The sequence below is a fragment of the Triturus cristatus genome, chromosome 6 (genome assembly GCF_964204655.1).
Source record: "Triturus cristatus chromosome 6, aTriCri1.1, whole genome shotgun sequence".
Classification (NCBI taxonomy): Eukaryota; Metazoa; Chordata; class Amphibia; order Caudata; family Salamandridae; genus Triturus; species Triturus cristatus.
The window spans coordinates 1,136,338,561-1,136,359,571 of record NC_140589.1 but is presented as its reverse complement, the minus strand read 5'-3'; the positions used below and the strand labels follow the sequence as shown (position 1 = coordinate 1,136,359,571).

The following is a 21,011-nucleotide window of genomic DNA, read 5'->3' as shown; positions in this document are numbered from 1 at the left end:
TATATTTGCAGACCGGAGGACTGCTATAATTACCCTGCAGCCCCAAGAACCGCAATCAGGCCTGTACTCGCCCACAGCGCGGCAAAAAGCCCTAAGGGAAACTCTCACCGCGCGCTGAAAACTGCCAGCAAACTGTGCATTTAAACTCGCTCGAAAGCGTTGTCGCGGGAAAGCCCCCGCAATACAGACCACTGCCAGGGCGTCTTTAATGATAAAAGCAGGGAAATACTGACCCGGGAATCCGGGCGTAAGGTGAGAGGCAGCGGGGGACAAGGCTCATGGACTCGCTGACTGCAGTGTGGCTCCTCCTTTGAGGAGCCGCAATGCACAACCAATGAGACAAGTGAGTTCCCCTAGCGGGCCACCAAAGCACCGCAAGTGGAATGGCGCCGGCCGCGTAAGGAGCGAAAATGCTCCCGCAGCCGATTTGGAATCTGAAAAAAGAATATAACAGCGCAGTTAGGCGTAATCACAGCCCCCAAATAACGCAACACGTATAACAGCACAGGGGAGCCACCGATAAGCATATAATAGTGAAAAACAGTCCAGAAAAAACAGTAAATCACAAGCAAGGGAAAAAATGTGGACTTAAGTGACTGCCAAGCAGCGAAGAAAGAGGGGGGGACAGACAGAGTGGAAGGACGTTGTATTGGTTACAATTATGGACACTATGGAAGGACTATGTTCCTAGATACCTCCCTGGGTATTATGGGAGTTGATGTTTTTAGGTCTCGCCTGACCCAGAGCATGCGCTGGTCTGGCGAGACTTTTTGTGAGGGCTCAAAAAAGTGCTACCACTGTAGCCTAGAGCTACAGTGCATGTGCGTGGGTGCGCGCGCCTCACTTTCGCGGCCGCATGGCCGCTTTGATGTTTGATCGCGATCACTTTCACGGCCGCACGGCCGCTTTGATGTTCTCCGTGAGCCCGTTTTTTATTTCCTGTTTGTTACTTCTATGTAGTAATGGTGCCACCTGTGCGCCGCCATTACTACAGAGCAGTAATAAACAGAAACAAGCATTGGCATAGCCAATAGGTCTAGCTTTTGGGACCTTATAAGTATTTAGGTATGCAACTGTTGCATGGCTAAACACTTATAAGGTCCCAAAAGGGAGACCTGTTGGCTATGCCAATGCTGGTTTTCTTTGATCATATGTTTTTTTTTTTTTACTATCAAACATTTACAAATGCGTCTTTCTGGCTGCTATGAGTTTCTAATGTTAATAAAGGGGAGAAAGACTAAGCATAATCTGAGCCTCCGGTCCTGACATAGAATTATGAACGGTAGTACGTACTTTAAAACAAATAGAGAAAGGTTGGCTTCACCAGGGTCACAAATTTAGGGTGCAGTGGGTATTGGAACTACGGTGTTCCAAAGGTAAAGTTAAGTTTTCCTTCTACCATTAACAAGAAAGTTATATATTTTTGATTACTTAAGATCAAAACAATATAATACAATAAAAGCAGGGATGGCGTTCAAAAAGTTTAGAAGCTGCAGTGAATAAAAGACGATTCAAGAAAATATTGATAGCCAACACTGCTGGCAATATTTAAAAATCTTTCAGCACAACCAAAATATTTTTAAAGTTCTATCATATGAGAAGTGGGGAGATTGAAACTGCAATTAACATATTTTTAACACCTGAACCCTAGCATCACCGAGCAAGATGAGGGTTTTCCAGCAACAGGATGGATCAGCCTTTACAATATGGGCACAATAAAGTGTGAGATCTCTGCATCAGTCATTAACATTTCTGAACCTGTAATTGGGGACAGAGAGAGGGCAGGGTAAGGCTTATAAACTTCCTCACTTTGAGTCAAACGAAAGTGCAGTTCCACATCTCATGCATACCATCAACAAAACAGAGCTCAGAAAGAAACTATTTAGCAGCACCATGCTAATCAAGTTAACAGAATTGCTCCTACATCTTCCTCACTTAATTGTCTCTCTCTCTCTGTGTCTCTCTCTCTCTCTGTGTCTCTCTCTCTCTCTCTCTCCCTCCCTCTGTCTCTCTCTCTCTCTCTCTCTGTCCCTCTCTCTCTCTCTCTCTGTTCCCCCCCCTCCCTCTCTCTCTCTCGCTCTCTCTCCACTCTTTACCGGTCTAGGTCGTGAAGTTGTGTATCATTGTGTCCCAGGAAGTTGCTATGGGGATTTTACACAATATCCATGCTGTGTGAAGGAAAGTGGGATCTGCTTCTTATGGTTACCCCAACTTTTTGCTTGATGTTTCACTGTTCTTGACTAGTCTGACTGGGATCCTGCGAATCAGGACCCCAGTCTATCTGCTTTCTCCTTTAAATTGTTACACATGTACTTTGGTACACTCCAGATTGTATACTGGGGTACCCTTATAAGTCCCTAGTATATGGTAACCATGTACCCAGGGCATAGGTACTCCAGAGGCCTCCGTTGGGCTGAAGCATGTATTATGCCACCGATGAGAAGCCACGCAAAATGGAACTACAGGTCTGCTACTGCAACCTGTGTAAGATGGCGCTTGCTGCACTTACAATAGATATAGGTTCACTATATCTATAGATCACTACACTTAAAACTTATAAGTCACCCCTATAGCAGGCCTTATCAATCCTGAAGGCAGGGTGATAAGCCCGCTGCCGTGTTAGCACACTGCTCCCGTCCTCAGTGGGGTCCCGATCTACTCACCTTGGGGTCCCAGCAATTCTACCTGCTCAAGAGTGTGTCTTGACCCAAGTTGTGATTTTTATACCACTATTTTAGTATATGATTTGGTCTCCACCTGGAGCCCACCGTGTATTGTGCTACTTACAACTGTTCTATTGATCTCGTATTGTGTGCTTTGTGTTCTATCCTCGTGTAGAGAGGATCCTAGAGAGTGTTATATTAATAAATACATATTTTTATATAACTACTGTGTGGTTCTCCTTTCATTTAGTCAATATAGGAGGTGATATTCTGGTAAAACAAGCTGCTTTACATTCCTTCAAGATTAAGCCTGACGGCTGCTCTCCACAGCTACCACTAGGATAGCTTTCTAAAGGATATCTTTGACCTCATACATCATAAGGGTCGTTTGGAATGCTGCAAGGTGCCCACTTTAATTAGTGGACAACATATACCAGGCCAATTTCTCACACTGTGCTTCCACTTGTGCCCATTTAATGACCTCTGTGCCCCAGTGCAAGATCGATAGGGAGGCGGCAGACTTTCACTTAATCGCCACTGCCCATTTGGCCAGAAGAAGTGCAAGGTCAATGAAGCAGGTCATAGTTTTACCTGTTTTAGGGTGGGGGAACAGGCCCTGTAGGCATTGCCAGGCTGTGTTGAGCCACTACCTGCCTGTGGCCAGCATGTCCAGGACATGTGGATCATGTCTCTCGACCCTTCCCTACATCTAGGACAGTGAAACTCAAAATACGGGCCAGGTGGCTGGATGCGGCCCTCCTGACCTCTACATGTGGGCCCGGTTAACAGCAGCATTGGGCTGCTGTTTACTTGACTCAGCACTGTGATTAAAAGAAGTTAAATAAACAGGCAAGCCTTTATTTAAACTTTCATTGAAGTTAAAGAAAGGAAGTAACTAGGTTCACCTTCATTTTTAAAGACACCTTGCAGCAAAAGTGTGAAAAATGTATAAGGTCTCTTCAAAAATCTAAACGATCAATGGGACCTCGGCTCAGCTAGTGTGCCGCTGTATTTCAACATAGATGAGGTACATAAAGCTATCCTGGCCACAGTCGGGGGGGAAAAGCGTCGGGCCCGGATGGGATTCCTTCAGACCTGTATAAGGCTGACCCTCTGGCGTGGGCCAGGATATTGACACAGGTTTTTAACGTGGCCGGTCTGTGTGGTTTGCCCCCTCTTGGGCTAAGGCAATTGTCATACCTATTTTTAAAAAGGGTTCGAGGGATGACCCTGCGTATTATAGACCCATTTCTCTTTTAGATTTGGCCGCTAAAATTATGAGCAAAGTGAATTTGGACTGCCTAACCTTTTGGTTAGAGAATTATAATGTAATTTCTGACCTGCGCTAGGCCAATGTATTAACCTGCACTTGGTGGTGGGAAAATACACAATAGCGAAGAAGGGAATCTTGAATATGGCATTTATGGACTTAACATTGGCGTTCAACCGTGTTAACAGATCCAAACTTTGGTCGATCCTTTTGAGTCTGGACGCAGATTTGGTGGCTTGTTTTACATTCTGTACATAATAACACCACTGCGGCGGTGAGATACAATGAGGATGGTGGTGTGTCAGCTTCCTGGGAAGTCAAGAGAAGGGTCCGGCAGGGGTGTATTCTGGCCCCCTTGCTGTTTAAGCTTTACATTAACAAGTTAGGGGACTCTCTTTCAGCTAGCAGTTAAGACATCCCAAGAGCTAGCTCTAAACTAATTCCAGTACCTTTATATGCAGACAATGCAGTGTTGTATGCCAGGACTGCCATAGGTCTTTTAAATGCTTTTATTAATTTTATGGATTCACTTGACCTTGCCACTAATTTTTCTAAATCTAACACCATGACGATTGGCACTCAGAAGGCTGCTAGGGGCAAGTTCTTTTGTAGGGGGGTGGAACTAACAAAAGTTTCAACCTTCCTTAACTTGGGTGTGCTGTTTGATGATCGAGGGACCTGGGTTGCGCAAAGTACACACAAGAAGAATGTCTTGGCAAGTGCAGTGGGGGCAACCATGGACTTTGCACAAAGACTAGGGACAAAGCTGTACCTGCCCTACTAAAGGTGCACAGAGAAAATGTATCTCTATGGCCACTTATGGCTGTGATGTGTGGGGATACAAGGACGCAAGAGATATACGGGGGTGGAGAATAAATGTATGAGCAGGCTCCTCGCTGTCGCCCTCTGTACTCCAGCCTTTATGTTGCATGAATATCTTGGTATGGGATATATCTCTGATCTTATTGCTGCACCCTTACTGCGCTGGATGAGAATCTATTCCTGCACCGTCACCACCTTAAACCAAATTGTTAAGCGGATTGGAATGCACTTGAGGGGGCTCGGTGTATCCCATGGTTAAAGTACATAATGGAGCAGACGAGGTGGGTAGGTTGCTCTGACCTGTATACCAATCCCAGGCTTACGCCCAGTAGATATTGGGACTATCAAACATTTGTTTCTGACCAGACAGCAAGGGGTAAGAGAGGGCAAGGAACTAGCTAAGCCAACAGTGAATAACTATACCACACTGAGTTTGAGCCCACAGGTGCAGCCTTATCTGCCACTGGTTATTAACCTGCACCATCGCTTTGTGCTAACAAGATTCACATTGAACCGTATACACTGGTTATTAGCCTTTCCTAAAGGCTACACGAAGCCCGGTGCTTTGAAACCACGTCCATGTGACAATTTTTCTGATCAGGATTCTTTGCATTTTACATTCTTCTGTGAATTTTATGACTCCTGCGTAAAACAATTAATCACCCGCTCCTTAGATATGGCCAATTTGTCCAAGTAAGGCCTGCATTATTATATTTACAAATGCTTTCCTCCCCTATGGTCTGTATTGGGGTTGCAAGTTTCTATACGGGGGCCGTAAGACATAGGAAGAAGATGCTAATGGTGTAGTTAGGCTGAATCAGTCTAATGCTCTCTGGGAAATATACATGCCCATTTTTGTACATGATATGGCATGATTATGTAGCTTGTTTACCCTGATAATGCTCTATCACTTTTGCATTTTATTGGATGAATTTTATTCTTATAGTGGCATTTTGTCTTTTTTTATTAATGAGGTTTATCCCTATTTGTTTGTACACATAGCCTTAGACGTCATTGTATTTTTAAATGTTTTATTCATGTGCTTTTAGTGACTGAATAAATCATTTTTGACTTGACTTGATTTGACTTTAATACATCACATTATATCAGTGCATTGAGAAGCATTTTATTTTTAAGTGATAGTTTTCAAACATAAATTCAGGAACATTCACTCTTTCCCCCCACCCTGAAAACAATGGCAATAGTGAACTAAGAGCCAATTATGTGCAGTCTTTGGGAGGCCTGGGTGCCTATTATACACTAACACCATTATAGTTTATTAAATCAGGTTCTTGTGTATGAGATAATGAAGAAAAAGGAGGGAAACTGAAACAAAACAATTGCCTAGGATCACACAATTTGGTAAAGTGGGGAAGCCGGGATTTTTCCCAGGCTTTCTGGTTTCACATTGTGCAATTCAGCCACTAGATGCATATGCTTTGCTTCCTCTACACCCACCATACTGCTAAAACCACCCCCAAACGCCCCTTGATGACGCCACTGTGCTAGCATCAATGCGGCCCTTGGTTACATCACAAACCAAGCTTTGTGGCTGTGGTGGCCACCAGTAACAAAGGGTAGTGGGGCAGGTGGCGGGAGTGCAGGGGGGAGGGAAGAGTGAGAGTAGGGGTCAGGGGGGGTATTAATAATTTTAAAAACGTACCGATGCCGCCTCCCGCATCGAGTTGCTCCTGCTGGCAGTTTCCTGGCTCCCAGCAGCCCCTCGGGCAGACTCCCAGCCAATCCCTGTGCTGCAGAGCAGTACGGGAATTAGTCCAAGTGTGCTGAAAAAACGCCCTGCTCAGACCAGGAAATATTAGGGGTTTTCGCCTGCCCGACTGCTAAAAGCAGCCGGGCTGGAGAAACCTAAGTGCGCTTGTGTGTTTTGGATGGCCTGAGATGGCCGGCCAAACACACATGAGCACTTAGGGAGTGTACAAGCACTCCTCCTCCACCCGCCCATGCCCGTCCCTCCATGCACAAACTAGTAAACGAAAAATAAAACTATGCTAGAGCATAGTTTTATTTTTCCGTTGCTGGCTCGACGCCAGGCAGGGGGGCAACGCTCCTCTACCACTGCGGAGGAGCCGCCACTGCTTTGTGGCCGCTGCTAAAATGTTTGCGAGTACCCATGATCTAGGACATTCATCTGCAACCAAAGTGTGAATAAAGCGTAGGCGTCATATTTGAATTTTGGGTTGTGGAGAATCTTGCTGGGGTATTTTAGGGTCTTAAACAAGTCCGAATCGTGGAATGGTTGTCCCAGGGAATCTTCCCAACTGGACCTCTGGTGCACCAATGCCTCTAGACGGTCACACGCAAATGCTCGACATATATTCATGTCACTATGCATCTACCATGTCCAACTGAGTGCAGTGTGTGTGGAGTAACAGATGCTGGGACGGTTCCAGGCCCAGACACCCAAGTGTTGCTGTAGCATCGCCCGGAGGGCCCCCGGGGTTAGGAAGGCTTCCTCTTGCAATCCTTGAAGATCTCAGAGCTCCTGGAAAGATATCAGCGTGACCTCCACAAACAGATCATTGAGCATCGTGAAACTGGCTTCCTACCGCAGCTCCCTCCGTCAGCGACTCGATCTGTAGTCCCCCAGGGGAAGGCTCCAGAGAGGTATTAAGGGGGTGTAGGTTCTAGCACCAGAGAAGCCCCTTCCAAGGTGCTCGCAGGCTGTGCATAAGAGAAGCGGTGGGGGCCATTCATCTGTTGGCCTTTGAGAAGCAAGAACAGCAGGAGACCCTCACAGACTCAGGCCCAGGAAGCCTCTGTCTTGTCTGTGTGGTGGCCTGCCAACCAAAGGGCCGCCCGCTGGGGATGCCAAATAATAGTGGGTGAAGTTAGAGGGTCCCATTCCGCACTCGGAGGGGGGGGGGGGGGGGTAGCATGTGGCGCCGCTCTCTTCCATCCCATGCCCCATATCAGGTCGGGTAATAAAGAAGCTAAATGTCAGAGGGTGAGCCCAGGGATCAAAACCTTGAGTTTAGTAAACTAGCATTAGTCTGGGCAGCATCACCATTTTTGACAGGCCTCTTGAGTGGTTAGATACTTCTTGATAAACTATATTCTGAGGTCACCAAGGATACAACTTTTGGGTGGTTCTGATTGGTCTTTGTCACTGAATCTAGTTAAAACATCTGTAAAGGTTGCAGTGCTGGATGGTGGTCTATACATTAATAGGATGGAATAGGTGGTACTTTGGGGTGACATTTTATCGTCAAGGATTTGCAGCTGTCCATAGACACTCCCACTGTCTGGGAAGCTTCTTTACTTCACGGTGTCATGCCACAACCAGGGCTATACCACTTTGTTTTTACAATTAAAGGGTGAAATTCAGAAAAAAAATCCACTCATTTATAGAATCTCCTTTTCAGTGTCTGCATTATTAGCCCAAAATGCTCTTTCACGTTGCTATGATTTTGTGATTACTGTTGCCTTTGAGGGATACCTAAATCTCTACACATTTCCCTGTATATACAGTCAGCCACTACTTTATGATTCCAGCCCTTAAGCTGATCAGCTGCTCCTGCTGAAACTATGGTCTAGCGGTAGTCTTTCAGGGAATAGAACGTTTGCCTGATGATAGTGCGCATCAACAGTACCTAATATAGCACAGTCTCAAATGCAGATAATGTTTCTGTAAAAAAAACTCCTCACACAGCAAGTGGCAGAAGAGGAGTTTATTTTCCAATTGACACCTCCAAGTCACTCACAGTAATGACACAATCAATCAATCAATCATGAAATTGGTAAAGCGCACTACATACCCGTGAGGGTCTCAAGGCGCTAGGGGTGGGGGTGTGCTGCTACTGCTCGAAGTGTCAGGTCTTGAGTAGTCTCCTGAAGGTAAGTAGGTCTTGGGTCTGCCATAGGGGGATGGGGAGTGTGTTCCAGGTCTTTGCGGCAAGATAGGAAAACGACCTGCCACCGGTGGTCGCTCTTCAGATGTGGGGGATGGTAGCGAGGTCACGGTCGGCGGAGCAGAGCAGGCGGTTCTGGGTGTAGAAGGGGAGTAGTTTGTTGAGGTATGCTGGTCTGGTGTCGTGGAGTGCCTTGTGTGCGTGGGTGAGGAGTTTGAAGGTGATCCTCTTGTTGACGGGCTGCCAGTGCAGGTCTCTCGAGTGGGGTGTGATGTGGCTGTGTCGAGGGATGTCGAGGATCAGGTGGGCAGAGGCGTTCTGTATGCATTGCAGTCGCTTCAGCAGTTTGTCCGGGCCACCCGCGTAGAGGGCGTTTCCGTAGTCCAGCCTGCTGCTGACGAGGGCCTGGGTGACCATTCTTTTTGTGTCGGTTGGGATCCACCTGTAGATCTTCCGGAGCATGCGGAGGGTGTTGAAGCATGAGGATGAGACAGTGTTGACTTGCTTGGTCATGGAGAGTGTTGAGTCGAGGATGAACCCCAGGTTGCGTGAGTGGTCGGTGGGTGTTGGTGCTGCTCCCAGGGCGGTCGGCCACCAGGAGTCGTCCTAGGCTGAGGGGGTGGAACCGAGGATGAGGACCTCCGTCTTGTCCGAGTTCAGCTTCAGACGGCTGTTCTTCATCCATTCGGTGATGGCTTTCATTCCTTCGTGGAGGTTGGTTTTGGTGGTGAGGGTGTCCTTGGTGAGGGAGAGGATCAGCTGTGTGTCGTCCGCGTAGGAGACGATGTTGAGGTCGTGCAGTCTGGCGACTTGGGCGAGCGGGGCCATGTAGATGTTGAAAAATGTCGGGCTGAGGGCTGATCCTTGGGGTACGCCGCAGATGATCTTGGAGGCCTTGGACTGGAAAGGGGGGACGCGGATGCTCTGGGTTCTGCCGGAGAGGAAGGAGGTGGTCTATTTCAGAGCCTTGTCTCAGATCCCTGCGTTGTGGAGGAGTTTGCGTAGTGTGCGTTGGCAAACAGAGTCGAAAGCGGCTGTTAGGTCCAGGAGGATGAGGGCCGCGGTTTCGCCTTTGTCCAGCAGGGCCCTGATGTCGTCGGTGGCAGCGATGAGGGCGGTTTCGGTGCTGTGGTTGCTGCGGAATCCGGACTGGGACGGGTCCAGGATGTTGTTCTCCTCGAGGTAGCATGTCAGCTGTTTGCTAACAGCTTTCTCGATGACCTTTGCCGGGAACGGGAGCAGAGAGATGGGCCGGAAGTTCTTGAGGTCTCTCGGGTCCGCCTTGGGTTTCTTGAGCAGGGCGTTGATCTCGGCGTGCTTCCAGCTCTCCGGGAAGGATGCGGTCTCGAAGGAGGTGTTGATGGCCTTGCGGAGATGTGGTGCGATGGTGGCACTGGCTTTGTTGAAGATGTGGTGTGGACATGGGTCTGACGGGGAGCCGGAGTGGATGGTGTTCATGATCTTGATGGTGTTGTCATCGTTGATGTGGGTCCAGTTGAGCGGGGGGGGGGGGGGGGTGTCGCTGTGGGTGGTGGCCGTGGGGTCTGAGGTGTCGTTGGTTGTTGGGGTGGTCGAAGCTGTCGTGGATGTCGGCGATCTTGCGGTGGAAGAAGGTGGCAAGGGAATTGCACAGTCTTGCGATGGTGGGATGGAGCTGGGGTTGGAGAGTTCCTTCACGATGTTGAAGAGCTCTTTGCTGTTGTGTGCGTTGTTGTCGAGGCGGTCCTTGAAGGAGGTCCTTTTGGCGGCTCTGATGAGGTGATGGTGTTGGCGCATGGCGTCCTTGTGGGCTTCTTGGTTCTCCGGTGTCTGTTCGCGGTGCCATTTCTTCTCTAGTTTTCAGCAGGTTTGTTTGGAGGTCTGGAGTTCTGCGGAGAACCAGCTGGCATTCTTGGTGGTGTGTCTGTTGGATGGTGAGCGACCGCCCAGTCTATGGACAATGGAATGCATGGACAAGAGGTGGGGTAGGGCCAGGGAAATACCAAGTGAAGTGGACATGAATATAATAATAAACAGGGTGAAACAGATCCCCTAAGAGGAGTAATTCTAATAAGATAAATTACAACACGTTACTTTTATAATGTAATGAAAAATACATTAAAGCTATATAAATGAAAATTTCATTAAAGCACCAAAGAATACGAGACAGCGTGTCAAGCAAAAAACTCTGGGCAATCTAGTAGTTCATCATATAATCTCTTGACCATGTCGGTTTCCCCCTGTATCTTTCAGTGCAGTTTTTTCCAACATATTATCCTTGGCTTTGTGTCTCCCACCAGCACCTGACAACTCTGGGAAAGAGTCATGGGTTCTGTTAGTCTATCCATGCCCTATGTACATGGGGCATGGATAGACAAAACGAAACAACCACATTTTTCTGCACACTGGTAATGGTTTTGGGTGCAGAGAATGGACTGTCCATTGATCAATGGGATTCAGGGAGTTTCATTATCCCCCTGTCACCTATTTTCCAGGACCTCCTCCGCATTCTTTGTCGCATGTTATAATGTGCACTGCAGTTCTTTTGATGTAGCTTGATCCGTTCACCTACCTCATCCTAACCAATTTGGCATGAGATTGGTACCTCGAACTCTCTCATTGAGTGATGTGAAGGGAGAAATACCAGTGACCGTATTAGGGGTTGTGTGGTAGGATCACTGTATCTCCCGCCAGGATTTGTGGGCATTCATAGTAAAAGTCAATATGGTTTTCTGTTTTGTTTGCAGGAATACTTTCTTATATACATGGAGTAAACATGCCTTAACCTTTTCGGTGCTCATGATGGAACGGTTCCGTCATGAGCGTCGGTTGAGCTGTGCTCATGACGGAACCGTTCCGTCATGACCACGCCCGCGCAAGAAACGGTCAGCGCTGAGCGGGAATCGGCGCCGCATCGAAGAGGTTAAGAGTGCAGTTTAACTCCCCTTTGGCCTACAAAGTCCGGCAAGGTATCAAACTGGGGTGAAAAGTGTAGGCCAAGATGGATTATGCAAGTCCAGTGCAGATATATCTGCACCTTATTGGTTGGGGTCGAGCAGAATTTTCATATTTCTCAGCTCAGCATGAGGGTCCAGGCCTTTTGTCACCCTGCTGGGCCAAGTTAATTACTCTGTGTAGGAAAGTGCCCTTTTCGACATGGTCACCCCGCCCCCTTTTTTTCCTGGTATTTGATGTGGTTTTGACTAGAAGTGCACTGGATACCTGCTAACCAGGTCCCCAGTGCCAGATCTATTTCCCAAAACTGTGACATTGTTACTCCCATTGGCGATACCTTTAGAACCCTCCTTAAGTCCCTAGTAATTGGCACCTCCCGTACCTAGGGCCTATAGTACTAAAGAGGGTCCCTAAGGGCTGCACCACAAATTGTGCCACCCTAAGAGACCCCTCAAACCCATGCAAGACTGCAACTGCAAGCTGCGTGATTTGGTGCAGACCCAAAATTGAAAAACACAACATCCCTGTGTATCATGTCCCCTAACCCTGCATGAAATATATAGTCACCCCTACAGCAGGCCTTACAACCCTTATATTACATGTGGGCACATAGCTGCCTGAGCAGCTATGTCCCTGTGCTGGTCAGTTCTATTGCGACCAGTAAAAGTGATCAGGCAAGCCATTTTAAAACGTGCTGGACACTGGTGAAAATGAGTTCCCCAGCCACACGATAGCATCACTGAAAAGAGGGCTATTTGGTATCAAACATCTCTTATTAATAAACCCACACTGATGCCAGTTTTGGAACTGCACCCAGAGGGAACCTTAGAGGTGGCCCGTGAAAACCTACCAGCCCTTGGTGCTGACTGGCTGGCTTTCGTCAGCCTGACACCAAAGACGAGTGTCTGACTCCCAAGGGTGAGGGCCTTTCCTCTCGGGAGGCCAGAAACCTGGCCTCCTTGGGTAGAGGGTATTTTCCCCTCCTCACGCAGGATGACCTTCAGATTTACATTCCAAGGCAGGAGAGCTTCAAAGAACCTACCGCCTTTGATGTGTTTATCTGGTTTCTCTCACAGGAAAAGAAGCCAACCCCCCTTTGTCCAAAACCATTTGGCACCTGGACAGGTGGGAAAATTATATTGTCAGATAGGCATGTCGACTCTCAGGCTAATGCCACCCCTACGGTGAGCTACAGGAGACGAAGGTGACTTTTCAAAGTTAGCCATAAAGGTGATGGCAAAAACAGGTATACTGGGACAGGGTCTTGACCACCTCCCCTGGGAATTGGTTCATGTAGGGGTCATAGTGACCCCAAGGGTAGGTAACCCATTGGATGCACTCCAACACCCCTAAATTCAGTATTTAGGGGAATCCTTGCGCCAGGATATCAGATTCCTGCCAACCTACAAAGTAGGAGGACACTGAAGAGCCGCAAAAGCACAGATGGTGGAAGAAGCAACTAACCTAGCACCATCCCCACCGGCCTGTCTGCTGTTTCCCTCGAAGTGTGCCAAAAGTCTGGGAGGCCTGCCTGCCTTCAACAAAGAACCTGGGACTTTCGTGGAGCAGCAGAGCTGCTTTCCTGCGTCCTGCAGGCACCCCAAGGAAGACTGTGAAACTTCGGAACAGCAAAAATCCGACACCGCAAAGCGCCACTTCACCAATGCTTCCTAGCCCTAGTTGAGGTGGGCCAACAGTGCCGGAGTGGTCCCTCAGCTTTCCTGAGATAAAGCCCACCTTGGCCTTGCCCACTCTGGACTTTAACGCCACCTGCATCCTCTGTTTGCAGGCCCCCTCTACCACGAGTGCTCCCAGTGATGAAAAATCTGATGCCTGAAAACACCTCTGCACCCGTCGCCAGTGGACCATCCCGGTACGGGAATCTGTAAAAAAGCATCTACTTAAACTTCACTGGCTCCCGGTAGAAGCCAGAAAGAAATTCAAGGCACTGGTCACTACACACAGAGCACGGCATAATAGAGGCCCAAAAAAAATCAGGAGTCTAGTCTCCCCCTATATCCCAAAGACGCAGTTGCGATCTAGCTCGGAAGAACGCCTAAAACGGACAAAGGTTAGGAGGGAGAAATGGGGAGGAAGATCTTTTTCCCACCTAGTTCCAAAACTGTGGAACTCTTTGCCAATGGAATACAGACAAATAGACAGGACTACAGTTCCATAAAGAGATAAAGACCTGGTTGTTTATGCAATATCTTTAAGGCATGGACTGTCCGCACTTAGCACCTGACCGCTCAGCGCTGGGAAGCCCTTGGGTAGCCATACGCTTTACAAGTCCCTTATAATAATAATAATAATACTGGGTTCCATGCAGAGGTTAGGTAGGTTGGTGGCATAGGGCTGCTCTACCAAATTCACAAGAGCAGAGGTAAGGTTGCTGCTGTTGGCTAAATGAAGGCTGATAAGCCCAGAAAGAGTGCAGTAGCTCTGCTCTCATTTACTCCCTCCAAAGCAAAATCAGTCTTGTCCTCAACCAGGGGAGTCCCATCGAGGACTTGTCCATAAGTGAGGACTGAACATCTCCTGAGAACCCGTTAATCGCAGTCAAGCTTGGTGGCAAATGGTAACATTAGAGCCAGTGGGTCGCTTGATGCAACCAGTGGTGTTCAAGCCACAATGTAGTATCGAGAACTTGTCCGAAACCAGGGATTTAAGTGGGATGAAAAAAGTGGGGGAGGTCTTTTAAAGGGGCATGGCCTATGTAATTAAGGGTTTGGCTTAAATATGCAAACCAAATTTCTGTGATTTCCAAGGTGTGCCACACAACTGGTATGTTCGTGCCTCTCTGTTCACTCAATGTTAAACGTGCACTCATTTTCTCTCCACATCTCCTCCATTCATGTGTTACATTTCATCTCTTTGCTCTTCAACACTCTAGTTTCACTCTCTCCTAAAGGCACTTCCTTGCACCTCCACTTCACTACCCCCAAGCACCCACTCACCTGTAGGCACTAGATTTTCTTTTACTTTCACCTTGTTAATATTTTGACAACTGTGAACCTTCTTCACACACATTTGCACAGAATCAGAATTGCAACTAGAATACATGTTCATTGTACTGTTGGGTCTCCAGAGAGGCCAAGCATTGGATGATCGTCCATTCTGAACACCTTTCTGACCCACTGGCAGGCACTGTGAGAAATTCTTACTGCGTTCAGCCTCAACTCCATAGCTCTCAATCGTGGCCCATTAAAAACATCTGGAGGAGGCTATGGTCAAGGAATGACCTATACAAGAGCAATATGCTAAAAGAAAAAAATACAGAAACACATCATCCAGGAAACAGTGAAACCTCGTAGCTAACGCAAAAGTAAAACATGCGAAACAGATAGTAATAATACTACTGACCTGGATTACCTTAACGTTTTTAACATTCATTATTGAGAAAACACTCAGTGTTATTGCATGTATGTTTAAGGACATCAATACAGGGGCAAATAGAGAACCGTGTCAATGTCCGTTTTTGAGACCCGGACGGACATGCAATAGCATCTTGCAATTTGTCTGTCAACTAGAGGGCCAGAGTAAGTTTTGGCCCAAGCCCCTACTAAGGTATCCATTAGTGCCCCATTAAATGGTAAAAGGAGCACAGAAAATGTCTGCCCAGGCTGGAGAACTTCTGTCAATATGTTATTTTTTACCTCCAAGATTGAGGAGTTGGGATAAGGACTTTGCATTACCATGCCATAGGAAGCAGATTCCTCTGTGGATGGTCGAAAGGGTCGGAGAAGGGCTGTTTCAGGGAGGGTATCAAGACCACTAGTCTCCTGTTAGTTATCATACAAACTGTCATCTTGGTGGGGTTGAGTGAACTCATCCCTTCCATGATAATGTAAATGGCCGAGATCAATCATGACACACAAATGTGGGGAAGCAATTAATGTAGGATCTGAATGTATCTAGAAGGCGGCATAAAATAATTTTAAGGTGATAAGAAAATGCACGGAAGAGCATTTCTGACTTGATAACCTAGAGAGAGTTCAGAAGAACTGAGGCAGACTGAAGTCCTTCTAATTAATACCTATTACACAAGTACTTCTGGCAGTTATTATTTCTAGGTGTTTTAGATTGATCCCTGTGCACATAAAATGTGAAGAGAGGAAGAGTTGCTGTGAGGTGTGAACTAGGTTTCAATCATGAATGTAACCTATACAATGTACAAATGGAACAGCCTGTCTATCAAATACCTAATCCTGGAATTTTCCAGTAAAACATTCAAAGAACATGCACTCCCATACCCTACAACAGAACAAATCGAGACAGAAATCTGAACATAAGAGCTCACGCAGCCAACATATACCATTACTAGGCTATTATGCACTCAACAGCTCTTGCTACGCTGCCTGTTTTCATGCACATACATCTGATGGGCAATGGTTGATGTGCCTATAAAGACTGTGGGTAAGAAATTTAGGAAAATGCCACTTGTGTCAATAAGGATCTCGAAGGCACCAGAAAGTGGGAGTGACAAACATGGTTGTGGTAAATGAAGCTCACTGTAAAGGGTGGGGTAGATAACACTGATATTTTTTAGGACACGAGGCAGGCTATGGGCAGCAGTGTAATAGACAACAAACACAAACAAAATGCACTTTAGGAGGGCACGTGGGAACACACTGCATGGAGCGAACAGGGGCCGATTTCATTGTCACACAGGTCTGCTGGTCATGGATACGCAAGTTGGAATATGGTACAAAAAACAACAAAAAACGGGCATCTCCATGTACATACATGCAATTAGTTAAAGAATAAAGCGGACACTGAACTCAAGATTTTACATCGATTTTCTCTTTAACTATAAGCAAGAAGTTTGCATTGCTTATATTCATCACAGGTTATGCCCTTAAAAGGAAAAGGCGGAAAAAATACCAGAATCTTTTCAGTGTTGAGTGCAAGTAGAGATTCGCAGGCTGGAGATCCGCGTGGCTCACAATCCACGTTTGGAATGTTCAAAAAAGGTGAATCTGCAAAGCAAAATGGTCTTATTTAATACACAGGCACATGGAATACGGCAGTGCACTGAAACAAAAGTAAAATATAAATAAATCCCTATTAACAATTTAAATTGGCATAGGAATCCGCTTTAAAAAGACGCATTGTCAAGCACAATAAGCTAGGCCAATAAGTAAAAATGGCTGAATAAACGCAAACATGAGGGAATAAACGGATAAAGGAATGAGGGCAGTGATGAATAAAGAGATGAGTGACTGCATAGATAAATGGCTGCTTCAGTACAAGGACTGATGAATGCAGATGTGAATGGATGGAGGGATGAATGAATGAAACGAACTTGTTAAAACATCTACATTTGTCTAAGGGCCTTGCTTGCCATCAACATCCAAGGGAGCTTACTCAACAATCCATCAAATATTGTTTCTCCCCAACATTCACAGCTTTGCTTACATGCAAATCGTAGTATCTGAGAAGGGATTCCCATAATATGTTAAGGTCTTGCCACGATGATGCAAGGGACAGAATTATGACTGATGTCCATACCATCATGCCATGGATGCCAGTGGTGTTCTTCATCATGACAATAAAATGACAAGAATTACCACCATTATGTAAGGATCAGCAGCCATCAAAAGTGGGTATCATCATCGTATGGGTGCCCAAATCAAGCAAAGAATTACTATTAAAGGCAGCAAAAATTCCAGTGCGAGCAGAAATGAAAAATTATCAGAGGAAATAAGGTGCTTCAAATCAGATCCCCCTGGGAAGACCCCATTCAAAAGTGGCCCCTTAGAGTCCAACTTATCATGCGGCAGAAAAAAAGTAATATATAGCTGGGATCCCTTCCCTACAAGTAACAGTGGCACGCAAGTGCATGCAAAGGATACACCGTATCTTGCCAGGCTAACCCCCATACTCCCCCCCCCCCCCCTTTTTCCGCTGGTTGGATGGCCCAAACACGAAAACTACTACACATCTAACATGTTACATACATGGACAGACTGTGGCATCACTGAGATGGAGTAGCTATTTGAAGATGGACAACTTGGGCCATTCCAACGACTTATAGAAGACCATGATCTCCCCGCTGGCCAGTTTCTACTCCACCGCCAACTCCTCGCAAACTATCAACAGTACCATGACCTCTCGACAGGGGAACCAGGCACACACCCGGTCATACACACAATTTTACATATGGAGTGGGACGACACCTGGTCACATGGCTCTATAAAGCCATCTTGAAACTCATGAACAGGCCACTAGAGACCCTGTGGTCCACCTGGGAAGACGAACTAGGACGCTCGCTACATGAGAAAGAATAGGAGAGGGCTCTCGAACACTCCAAGAAGGTGTCTCGAAATGCGCGTTTCAAAAATATACAATTCTACATCCTGCACAGAGCATATTTGACACCAGCGCGCCTCCAACGATTTTACCCCGACACCCAGTTTCTATGTCCCAGATGCCACTTAAAAGCAGAAGATTTTACCATATGTTCTGGAGCTGCCCCACTCTACAACCTTATTGGCAACGCATTCATAAGTCACTCAGGGATCTTACCGGGCTCACATATCTGAACACTTGGGAAGCCTGTGCACTGGGTATCTTTCGTAAGCAGAAACACAAATTGCCTCTCAGATTTACCTCGTTGGCCATTTTACTAGCCAAACGGAACATAGCCATGCACTAACGGTCCCCCACAGGTCCTCCGATCACAGCATGTGTGGGGGCGGTGCAACAAATGGGCTACGGCGGAGGAAGAAACATTACGAGAGAAAGAGGTAAAAGGGATGCCTAAACACCCCATATCATTGGAATGGGCTATCCTACTGAATCAATTCAACAACCACTACCCCATGACGACCCAGAGGAGGACCCTCACACACCACGGGACACACAATCGCAAGTACAGATCACAAACATGTGCGCCAGATCCCCTCCTGCAGCGCACTTCTAAAGTCGTCTGTTATTAGTACCACGCAATACGCCCCAATCGAAGGCCGAATCCCGGAGCTAGACCGACCACAGTCCCCCCCCCCCCCCACAACAAGCGGAACTACCATCAATCGGGGCATATGCCACCCTAAGGCCTCATTCGACACCTGTACCCAGAACTCCATGAACACTTCCCCAGTTTTGCACCCCAGTTATATTTAGAAATTCTATGTCGAAAGACCTCACTAGTGGCAGGAAACTTGACTAATTACTATGTGAATAGCAATGCATTATGGTATGACTACGAGAAATATGATCTGACAAACCGTATTTTGATGCACAATAGCACTGTAAATTCAAAATGCCAATAAAAATATGTTTGAAAAAATATATATAGCTGGGATCCCTGAATGCAACATACATCAACAGTCCAAGCAAGAACATCCATCAGTAGATCGCTACAATACATGGAGCAATTATCTTATGCATTGTTTACATCAGTGGCTCTAACAGTAATGCACCCCAATGGCAACCGAAAGTAAAATCTTCAAAGGTTCAAGGATATAACAAGCATCATAGCCTCAAGGCTGTAAAAGCATCAATGGCCTCCAACAGAATGAGCATCAATCTCTTCAGACAGTGTATGTATTGACGGCCCCAGATTGTTTTAGGGCCTGATTTAGATTTCGGCAGACGAGTTACTACTTTGAAATGGATATCCAGTTAGATGAAATATAAATCCCATTATATCCTATGGGAATTAGATTTCTGCGGACAGGATATCCGTCACCGGTGTGACGGAGCAACCCGTCCGCAAAGATATAAATCAGGCCCCAAGTCACAGCGGCCTCAGACAGTCTAGGCCACAGTGGCCCTAAACAGCCTAATCCGATCATCCAATCCCATAATGTGCACCTGTATCCCCAGACCACAATCAGCATCTGTGTTCCCAGACGGTACAGCATGAACCCCGAACCCAATCCACATCTATCACTCCAGACCGTAATACACATACATAGCCACAAAACATATCGCACATCTATGGCTCTAGAGACCGTAATGTGCATCTGACTTTATAAGCATCAATAATCCCTGATGGTAAACGTCATCAATGACCCCCACCCCCCACTAAGCAACATCAATGGCCTCAGACAGTAAAGAGCAATATTCCGAGCAGAGAGTAATGAGGATCAATGACCCAATGAGTAACATGGATCAATAGCCTCAGGCAGAATATGCATCAATGACCCCAACAAGCAATGTTTATAAATGGCCCAAGGCATGATAAGCATTCATGGCCTTAGGATGCAATTTGTACTCATGGCTGCAGGTTGAGGGCCTCATTTAGTGTTTGCAAATGCAAGACATCTACTAAAAAGTGGTGGTTGTCTCGTCTACCAAGCTTGTGGGCCACCCGTGCCATTTAGAGTTTGGGAAGAGTCATGTTTCCACTGGCTCTGCCAACGGAATCCTTCAGCCTATAGCCATTGTAGCACTAAGCCCTCAGTTGAAGCACATCAGCCAATCTACCCCTTTAGAGGAATGTTCTGACACACATTAGGTCACAGCTAGACCGTGCATGCACTGTCTCGAAAAGACACGTTGTATATACTTTGCGGGCTTCAGCCCGTCCATAGGCTTTTCATTTGCTGTCTCAATCTGCCCTCTAATATTCTTTCTCCTCATTTGTCCATGACATGCATTTGTCATTCCTCTTCCTGTGTTTATCCCTCCCTGAGAGCATGGCCAATTACACTATGCCTCCACTGCTTCCATTATAGGATCAATTTCAGGCACTACTTTTTACTTTCTTAAAGAGCACTGAGCACTCAACACAAGTGCTTGCGTTTTCACTCGCTACTCCAAGCTCCTCTGTAACGAGGCCTGTAAATCTTGAATTTATCTCGTCACACTTGCTGTGCATTCAAAGATCAAGGTTAAATGCCAGATGTTGTTGTCCGAGGGCACATATTTAGCTGTTTTACACATAATTGGTGTACATTAACACTCAGGTCTGGCATTGGTATGATATACTTGTAATTCTGCATGCCCGTGACCGACTTTCAAAACACGTGACTAAATCACACTTTTTTCACTTCAATATAAATACTTTATTTGGGTGCGTGTTTACAAACAAAATCAAGCGATGCAAAGCATTTGTTTAAGCTCATGTTGTAAAAGTAATTACTGAACATTCACAATTAAATGTAACGTTGCACCGACAAATAAAAGTTGAATACTTTCAGCAAACTGAGTTTATTTTTTATTGTGATTTGCCAGTGCAACATTACTTTTAATTCTGAGTGCATGTGATTTAATTGCAAAAATACACTTAAAAGAAGGCTTTAAGCTTTTTCTTTAAACAGGACTGCAAATCTAGTTTTTATCTGGTCACATTTGCTGGGCATTCAAAGAACGAGGTCAACTGACAAACACGGTTTTCTGAGGGCACCTTTTTAACTATTTTATACATGATTGGGGTTCGTAAACACTCCGGTCCGGCTTCAGTATGATTTACTTGCAATTCTGAGTGCCCATGATAGACTTTCA

At 46.3% G+C, this 21,011-nt stretch overlaps 1 protein-coding gene across 5 annotated transcripts in view; it reads right to left on the bottom strand.

Annotated features, from left to right (window-relative positions):
* TTC13 (tetratricopeptide repeat domain 13) overlaps positions 1-21,011 on the bottom strand; it is a 1,316,170-nt gene that overhangs the window by 1,214,076 nt on the left and 81,083 nt on the right. For all 5 annotated transcript variants that reach the window (XM_085612046.1, XM_085612047.1, XM_085612049.1 and 2 more), the window contains exon 2: positions 16,443-16,537. In XM_085612046.1, coding sequence (XP_085468172.1) covers positions 16,443-16,537 — 95 coding nt within the window. The remainder of the gene's footprint in view (positions 1-16,442; positions 16,538-21,011) is intronic.